General features: G+C 32.3%; 1 protein-coding gene across 1 annotated transcript; it reads left to right on the top strand.

The window, feature by feature from the left end:
• The first annotated feature begins 1,722 nt into the window (after window positions 1–1,722).
• LOC130934423 (transcription factor TCP14) lies at window positions 1,723–5,437 on the top strand. Its single transcript, XM_057864019.1, has one exon. The coding sequence runs from the start codon at window positions 2,051–2,053 to the stop codon at window positions 3,365–3,367; it is 1,317 nt and encodes a 438-aa protein (XP_057720002.1). The 5' UTR covers window positions 1,723–2,050; the 3' UTR covers window positions 3,368–5,437.
• The last annotated feature ends 4,606 nt before the right edge of the window (window positions 5,438–10,043 follow it).

The following is a 10,043-nucleotide window of genomic DNA, read 5'->3' on the forward strand; positions in this document are numbered from 1 at the left end:
CTCACTAAAAATTCATCTTTATTGAATTTCGTATTAGATTTATTTGACAAGTTAGCTAAAATTAACTATTATAGTGTTAATATTCCAGTATTATTTTTTTATTTCTTAGTTTAATATGTTTAAAATTTTTAGAATAGATTAAGTAATATAATATTATTATATTATTACATGCATGTATGTCACATAAAGTCCAGGCTAAGTGTCAATTTAATGTTGCTTTTGTGGTCAATGGCAAGTTCTAAAACAAGAAAGAATAGGGTGTTCATAAATGCAAAGAAAAGGAAATTGGGAATGGTATAATTGTATTTGTATTTGTATGTGTGTGTGTGTGGAGATTGGTGATAGATGACATGATCAGAATAGAGGAAAAGAAAAGAAAGCACTCAATTATAAGAGTGTGTATGTCAGCCTCAACTCTCCAATTGAATGAACAAAATAAAACCTCACCACTTATGAAATGAGTTTCTAGCAAGCTACATATCCAATAGTAGTAGAGTTGTTGAAATAGACCTCCCAATATATACAGCATAATATAGTGACTGCTTGTTCTCTCTGAAACTTTACAAGGATTTAGATCCCATTTCCATGTGCCACTTGGTGGTCCTAATTCTAAAGAAGATAATCTTATATAGATTTTTTTTTTTCTTTTGTGTTACTCCAAAAAACTCCATTCTCAATTGTATATGTTGTCTTTTTCTCTCCCCTTAAATGTGTTTCAATGATTCCGATCCTAATGGTAGCAAAGGATGTTATTTGTTTTGTTTGATTTCATTTCAAGTTCAATTGAGAAAGCGGAATTCATAATATGTGCACATCACATGCAAGTAGTAGAGAGACATGCATGCCTGCTATTATATTAATGTGTTTGATTATATATATATATATATAAAATAAACATGCCTAGCTATAAGCATGAACCCAAATTTAGATGATTAATCCTCCTAAATGAGTAGCCCCATATAGCTAGCAGCTTCTTGCTTGGCCCAACACACACACACACACAAATAATTTGTAAGCATTAGAAATAATAATGAATGATGATTGTTATTTATGATACGTGTGTTAATGATAGCTATGTTAGATTATTAGGTTGAAGGGAGGGAGGGGTGGTTAATTTGTGTGTAATTGAAAGAAGAATGAAGAAAAAAGAAGGGTTGGAAATGCAAAATGCAAAGGGGAATTGAGGAATCCCAAAGTTGAAGGGGAAAAGGGGAAAGGGGCCTAAGGCAAAGGGCAAAGGGCAAAGGCAAAACGAAATGATTACTTGAATGGGAAGGGACCCACCTTGATAATTTTTCCTTTACAGGTCTTTCAATTTTTTGACTTGGGATCGGGTCCCACATCGGCCACCATTGTCTTTATGGATTGAATCGTAAAAAGAGCACCTCACGTGGATCTCTGAACCCATACACTTACACAACAATTCATTTAACTCTATTTTTCCAATTCAAGTTTAGCTGTAGCTTATCATTATCAATATTCAATAAACCAAACCATCAAAAAGAAAAAATTCTACATAATATCCATACATATGTTTATGTTTCTTTGTTTATTTAATTAATTAAAATTTAAAAAGCTCTCTCAAACACAGCACATACATACATACATACAGTACAACACATGAAGGAAAGAAAGCAAATTGGAAAAATAAAAAATATCATGCTTTTTATTTAAAGCTCACCAATATAATTCCCACTCATTATCTTTGTTGCTTAAAGCTCTTCCCCTCCCACCTCTCCTCTCTCTCTCTCACTCATCAATTTCAAAGCAAATAAAATTCCTTGCCCTATATACAAAGAAACCAAACCAAACCAAACATAAACTATACACAGTTTACACAATCCTCTCTTCACAAAGACCCACCACATATATAGATTATTAACTATAAAACTCACTCATTTCACTCTCTTTCAAAAAAAGAAAAAAGAAAAAAAAACTTCAGCAACATCAACACACACAATAAACTCAACACACTTATAAACTCAACTGACCCAAGCTTTTATTATTAATTTTTTCATTTTATTTTCTTTTTTGGACTCTTCATGCGATCATGGAGGGAGGTGATGACTTCCACCACCATCACCATCATCACCAACACCACCACCACCGACAGAACTTCCCCTTCCAACTTCTAGAGAAGAAAGAAGATCAAGAAGCAGCGTCGTGCTCAACTTCCTCCCCTTACCCTTCCCTAGCTATCTCATCAGCAGAACCATCCACTTCAAATTCAAACCGATCCAATCCAAACAGCAACACTGCAAACAACAACAATAACAACAGCAACAACAACCAATTAGCCTTACAACAAGAACAGCAAATACAGCCTTCTTTATCCTCTGAACCTTCTGGAAAGAAGCCTCCTCCTAAGCGGACATCCACCAAGGACCGCCATACAAAAGTCGACGGCCGTGGCCGCCGCATCCGAATGCCAGCTCTCTGTGCAGCCAGAGTGTTCCAGCTGACACGAGAGCTCGGCCACAAGTCCGATGGCGAGACCATCGAGTGGCTCCTCCAGCAGGCGGAGCCAGCCGTGATCGCCGCCACCGGAACTGGAACAATCCCCGCAAACTTCACGTCCCTCAACATCTCCCTCCGCAGCAGCGGTTCCTCCATGTCCGTACCATCCCAGCTCCGATCCTCATACTTCAGCCCTAACTTCCCCCTCCAAAACCGCCGAACCTTGTTCCCCGGAATAACCCTCTCGTCCGACACCACCACCGCCAGTAACAACAACAACAGCAACAACAACACCACCACTCTCCTTAACTTCCAACAGCAACAGCAAACCCTAACCGCAAATATTTTCAAGCAAGAACTGAGAGAGAGCCATGGCGCTCCCTCTTCTTCTTCCACGTTGGATTTATCTGAAACAAGCGCGGAAGAAGGTTCGTTAGGGAGAAAGAGAAGGCCGCCATCGGAACACGACCTATCTTCTTCAGCACAGCACCAAATGGGAAGCTACCTGCTGCAATCAAGCGCAGGCGCGATTCAGGCGAGCCACGCAGCTCAGATTCCGGCCAACATATGGATGGTGGCGAATTCCCAAAATGCCCCTCAGGTTATGAGTGGTGACCCTATATGGACGTTTCCAACGCAGGTTAGTAACAGTGGGTTGTACCGTGGAACCGTTTCCAGTGGTTTGCACTTCATGAACTTCCCTACTCCTATGGCTTTGTTGCCGAGTCAGCAATTAGGCTCTTCCGGTGGCGGAGGCAGTGTCAACGAAAGCCATTTGAATATGATCGCCGGTCTCGGCAGTTACCGTCCGGTCATCGGAGTTTCAGAATCGTCTCAGGCCAGTGGCTCTCATCAACATCATCGAGATGGAACCGATGATCGACACGATAGTACCAGCCACCACTCTTGATTATACTGATCATCATCATCGAATAATAATTCAAAGGATCTTGAAGCTGTGAATTCAATTCATCTTCGTCGTCATCGTGTACAACTTTGAATGATCCATTTGATGTGTTTTTTTTAACACACGTGAGAGAGGTTTGCTATTTGATCTTTCAATTTCTTTCTTCCCAAAATTGAGTTTTATTTATTTAATTTTCCACAAGTTAAATTTTTTTTTTCTGGTGTGGTTAAAATATGATCCCAAGAGATGATGAATGAGGGTTTTTTAGGGTTTGAGAGATGATGACACTATTTAACATTTGGGTATTTGGCTGAATGTTTTTAATTTTAATTTTTTTCACCTCTTATTTCAATTTTTTTTTACTTGTGGTTAAAAAAAAATTATTGTCTCCTTTCCTTTGAGTTATTCATTCCACTACACGATATCTTATCATCATTGTTTGTGCAATTCTCTTTTCTTCTTTTTCTATTTTATCTTTCTTGTCATAGAGCCTTTTATAATTGCTTTTGTAATTTTATGCTTTTTATGTTTGAAGATGATGAGAGGAAAACGACTCATTTAATTAGCTTAGCTTGCATTCCCATTCCACCATACCCCTCGCCATTGCTAAGTTTCCTACCTAACAACATTTTAATTTTCTTCTTAAATAATTATATAATACACTACTGCTAATTAATTACCCTTGTGCCTAATTTTTAAACACAACAATAATATTGCTATTGCAAATGCACATTTGTTTTTAAAATATTAGAAAACATATCCACTTAGAGTATATACTAATCTAGAAGTAATTAAGTATGTATGTATTATTTTACTTAGAACTGAATTTCACTATGAAAGGTTCAAGTAGAAAAGATCGGACATGGATGAATTAGTTTTGTTTGGTCGTGCATTCTTTCTTTTTGGGACAAAGCCTGGTGGAGTGGGTAAAAGGGATAAAACAGTGTTACCGCGAGAGGAGTAAAAAAATGTAGATGTAGATGTAGATGTAGAAGTAGTAGTATTAAAAATTAGAATGCTTTTTGATCATTGGTGATTCTAAATCTCTGCCATGAATCTCGAGGTTTACTGCATCAATGATTAAGATTTTAGAGAAAAGAGGGGGAGAGGGAGGGGTTAATAGGACGGTGGGGTCATGAGCCTTATCGGTTCCAGGTGTTGCCTCAGGTAGTGGGGTCATTATGCTTCTTATTGCCTAAACCAATCTACAATGTCACTGACAAACAGGTGGATCATTCCCCTCCAATCTTTTCTTTCTCTTTTTCTCTCTTTTTAATTCAATTTAATCATTTCCTTAATTTCTATTAAGTTAATTAGTTTTGATGAGAGAGAGGGTCCATGGTGAGTCTTAAATTGACCCTACTACTGGGGGAATCATGGCCCACATAATTTTCCATCAATCAGGACCGTTCATTCGATGGGCCCTCTTTGAATGTCCGCATTGAATGATTGGCTCTGTCACAAAAATGTGGAATCTGAGAGTTTCAATTCCATGGCCCTTTCAATTCAATTCCCCTCTATTTGTTTTAAAAATTACTGTTTCTCTATCTTCCTTCAAATTGTTTTCAACATTTTCATGCTACTTTGCCCAATTAGTACTATGCATATGCACAACTATTATTTTATATTTTCACTCAGATATTTGGAATCTAATGATATCTCCATCCTCATCTCTAAAATAATAGGAGGAGAGAAAAAGCAGGCTTATTAGGATATTCTCTCCACTATAAAAATTTGTTCTGCACCATAATAATATGATTCGGGAGAACCCAGCTTTAGTTTATTTATATTATTATGATGATCATGTAGCTATAGCACCAGTGTAAAGCAGACCAAAATTATATATATTTATGCTTCTTAATAAAAAAAATTATACAAAAGTCTATATATTTTTAATATATAATGTGTGAGTTGATGAGATTATGGGAATATATATATAACTTGAGTGAGGTTCCAATAATTATGGTACAAAAACACTGAAACAGTTACAACCTGGTGATAATGATGATGATGATAATGCTGAAAATGGTTCTCACCTAATGCTAATAACTAGGGCTTTAATATAGAAACAAATCATGAACTACTACCAGAACTGAATTAGTTAGCGTTAGTTTAATTTATCCTACTGTGCTAGCTTGTTTCTATAAACAATTAAGAGATACAGCTGAAGTGTTGTTCATTATTATTATTATTAGTATTCTAAGAAATTGTCGAGATTTTTTGAATGTTGCTTTATGCATACGATAATTTATTGACTAATAACAAATTTTTAAATAAACTTTTAATTTACGATGAATTATATAGTCCTTATCCAGTCAGAAGGTGGGATCAAAATCAAAGAAAGATTGTGTTATGTTTAATAGTATGGTAATAAAAAATTAAACCTAATATATTTAGATATTTGAGGTTACTTTTGCGATAGAATTTTCTGACAAGTGCGCACATATTGCGCTGCAAAAGTTAAATGCTTTGTCTCGAGAAAACAAGCTGATCAAAGATTTGATGTTTGCTAACAGATCATGCACTTCCATCTTCACCGTACCATTATATTCAATCGTTATTAGCTTCCAATCATCATGCAGATTAGGGTTTTAAATTGAGGTCTAATATTGGTTCATATAACATAATATTATTCGTTTCTCACGGTATCTTTGAACTTGACAAATGAAATTCAAATTTTTGAAACTTAGTGAATTGATTATTAAACTAATTCAATATGTAATTATATTATTATAGTTAGAAATCGGAATAGCGTTCAATCATCTTATGTATCTTAGCTTATAAATAATACAAACAAAAATTCATCACACACTAAACACTGTAACAACAATTTCAATCGAGCCAATGAATTATAGCTCAAATAGCATAGTCTTCTCATTCTCATCTAAGAGGTTGCAGGCTCAAATCTCCTTATCTTTCATATAAAAAACAATTTCAATAGAGAAAAATAACTTTGTAATAATCATTCTACACACCCAATATACTCCATGCATATATTTAGTTAAACAAAACATTTACCATATGTTTGTTACATATTTTGGGAGAAAGGTGAAAAGGGGAATGCAAAGAAGCCTGTCTGGTGGAGAAGAGAAATAGATAATAATATATATAATTTGCATGTAGAAATTAAAGGAGCAGCGTAAAATTAACCATATAACTAGTGTACTATTCTCTTTTCATTAAAATATACACAGAATAAAATGGCATGCATGTCAGCATTATTTATTTATTTTTTCTTCTTATAAAAAACAAGAATCAAAATTATCTTCTGGCCTGGAGAGGATTTTCTATTTAAGGTTATTACAAGTTAATAACATTTGACGCTTGAATATATAGCTTGTTTTTCATTTTGAGAAATAATATCATATATATGTCTGTGTGTGTTTTCGGTGATGAATTGTGTATATGTACAATTTTGTATTTCTTTTTACTTCAGTGAAAGTTTTTAAGAAGTCAATGTTGCTACTCTTTATTTTTGATATGTCAATCCCTAGTTTACGTAAAAGCTTATTCCTTACTTAAATTTATAAGAAAAAAAATGAAGCCGTTTCTTTTATAGTGATAGTATAGATATTTTTATAAAAACAGTTAGTGCCATTAGAGACGCATATGCACTTACTTAGATCAAGGTCACTAGTGCTTATTGATATGCAGAATCCTCCTATACCTAATGCACGTGATTATATATTCAATAATATAGTATGGATTAAGTGTATATATGTATCTAGTAGCCGTTGATCGTGCACTCTTAATTAATCATCCACCTAAATTTTTATGAGAAGAGACCATGCTCCCAATTTTTATATACATGGAGAATGATATACATACAAGAGATTTTTTAATGATTTACATCCAAATCATTTTATGAAAAGATGTAAAATGAAATTATTTTAAAGATTATTTGTGAATTAATAGACATTAATGTAACTAATAATTCACCAATTTTCTTATTCATTGTATATAATATTAATAAAGGTACCATTAGTAAAGATGATAAATAGATAACATACCCTTCGAAGTTCGAAAGTTTAAACATTATTTAAAAGTTTAATGCTTAGAAGGCTGCACTAATTTTCTTATTCAAAATTTAAACATTATAGTCAATAATAATAAAAAAAGGTTTGGATAAGTGAAGGGTAAAAATAAAAAAGTTTTGGGAGTCAATACTGTTGTCAATACTAATATAAGAGGAAAAAAATCTAAAACTTTTAAAAATAAAAATATTTTAATTAAAAAAATATTTAAAATTTAAAGTAAAAAAATTTATTTTTAATAAATTTTATATTAAATTTATTTAAAATCTTATTATAATATTAACTGAAATTAACTAATAAAAGAGGTCGCAAATTCGAGTTTCCATATCTTTAATAAAAAAAAATTAATATAATATTAATTCCTAACTTTACTCAAAATAAAATGGGTCCTTAATGTAGTTGAGACACAAGATATAACTTTTAATTTGACTTAAATTATGATAGTTTAATCAATTATTTATAATACTTTAAAAAAAATTACAAGAGTTAATAGAAAAAAATACATTTTACAATTATTTTTTCAAACCATCTATTTATTAATCAATTCCGAAAAAATAAAAACAAAAACTCAAATCCTAAGAGGAACAAATTAATAATTAAGAAAAACAAAAATAAAAGACGCCCGGTGATTCTTCCGTTGAAGTTAAATTAATGCAAAAAAAAAAATTCGGAGAAATTTTATTTTTTATTGAAGAAAAATCGCAACGATATGTAACATTATATTATACCTTCGAACTGTATTTTAAGAAGGTTTACTATAGCCAAATTAAATGACTCTGTTTTTAGTTTTTAAATTCCTTATAATAAAGTTCTGTAATTTGCATATGATACAAAATATTTGATCTGTATGCAACTATTCTACATATATACTCTTTCGTTTTTTTTTTTTAGTTAGCCCAACATATTTATCATTTAAGATTAGATTCACGGCTATTGCAGTTTTGCTTCAATGAAAAACGATTTTTTTTTAAAGCAAAATTCTGTGCTATTTGATTTTTTTTTCTTTTGTGTTGGAACTGATCATTAAATAAGTGATTTAAAAAGAAATAAAATTATAAAATGTGACTTTTCTAATAATTCTTTAATTTAAAAAATATTATTTAATTGATTAAATGATCAAAATTCAAATTAAATTAAAAATGAAATTAATCATAATGATATAATTTATTTGATCTAAATTATTAAATATATTATAAAGAGTAACTAATTGTTTGAATTGAGAGAGAATCAGTTTGAAAAGAAAACAAAAGGAGTGCAGGCTTAGCAAAGCAATTACTATGGTGACTATTTGATAGTAAGTGGAGAATACGGTGTGTAGTACGAATTGTTCACATGGATCTGAGTGTGATGAAATGATACGGTACACTGAGCCTCAGCCACAGGAATGGTCCCCCTCTATCTCCATTCTTACTTACCTCTTATGAAATCTTGCATTCCATTATTATTCATGTCATTCATATATATGCATCACATCATCATATGATTATACCATCGCCAATTTCTTATACTTGGGCCATAATAATAATATCCTTTAATTCCCTTATTTGGGCCCATAAAATCTCTTAATCTCTATTCTTGCCATTTGATTATAATTGAAACAAAAACATGTGCTTCCTTTACTGCCCTTATCCTAGAGACCAACAGGTTGGTGGTTACCATGGCTGTGACATAACTAAGAAATTAGAGATCTACACCCACCAAACATATATCTTGCGTTTGCGTGTGCTTCTGCTGCCCTTTCATTTCCCCATTTATTGTGCTTAATTACTTTCTAACGTACTATTTTTCCTCCAATCATAACAAGCCAATTATTATATGTATTTTCTTTTCTTCTTTTTTTTTTTCTTGTCATTTTAATTGAACCATTTTACCGCAAGGACTTTTTACCATTGATATATTTTGAAAGAGAAAGTATAAGGAGCCAATGGCTTAAGCGTACAATGTGTACAATGGAGGTTTAGGAAGTATTAGAGATATAACCATTAGTGTTACATTGTCCTGTCAGGTTACGCTTTTGGGATGAATGGGTTCATGACATGGTATTAGAGTTCTAGATCCGAAAAGTCAAGAGTTTGATCCTTCGTGAGCTCCAAAATTAGTTTAAACTTTTTGGAACATGAGATGTTTATTATTCTTGGTATCCAGATGGTTATTCTGGATAGTATGGGTGATGCTCATTTTATTCATTGACCAAATATTTAGCCTATTGTACACATTATACACTTAGACCATTGGCTCCCTAACAGTACCCATTTTGAAAATAATAAATAAAAAGAATTAATTTTATTTTTTTGGAGATTCTAAAATTAGAATTTAAATTTAAAATTTAGAATAAAAAAATAATTTCAAAATGTTGATTGATATTGCCAAAAAAAAAAATCCACTCCCTAATTGAATTTTTTTAGAAAATGTCCACGTGAACAAAAGTTGGAGTGGAGTGGAGCAAAAATTTTTTCCAACCAAAAAAAGGAAAGGGAAATAATCATGTCTTATTCAAATGACCACACATCTATATTATCGTATTACTGTATCGATATTAATTACCGCAACTTCTATATACTAATATTTAAGCTCTTATTTTTCACACATATATAAGTGATTTCAAATGTCCAATTAATTAACAATACCTACTTCTAGATATTCGA

This window comes from Arachis stenosperma, chromosome 1, assembly GCF_014773155.1.
Source record: "Arachis stenosperma cultivar V10309 chromosome 1, arast.V10309.gnm1.PFL2, whole genome shotgun sequence".
NCBI lineage: Eukaryota > Viridiplantae > Streptophyta > Magnoliopsida > Fabales > Fabaceae > Arachis > Arachis stenosperma.

Excerpts from the sequence above, each read along its gene's own strand:
- LOC130934423 (XM_057864019.1), top strand. The coding sequence starts at position 2,051 with ATGGAGGGAGGTGATGACTTCCACCACCATCACCATCATCACCAACAC.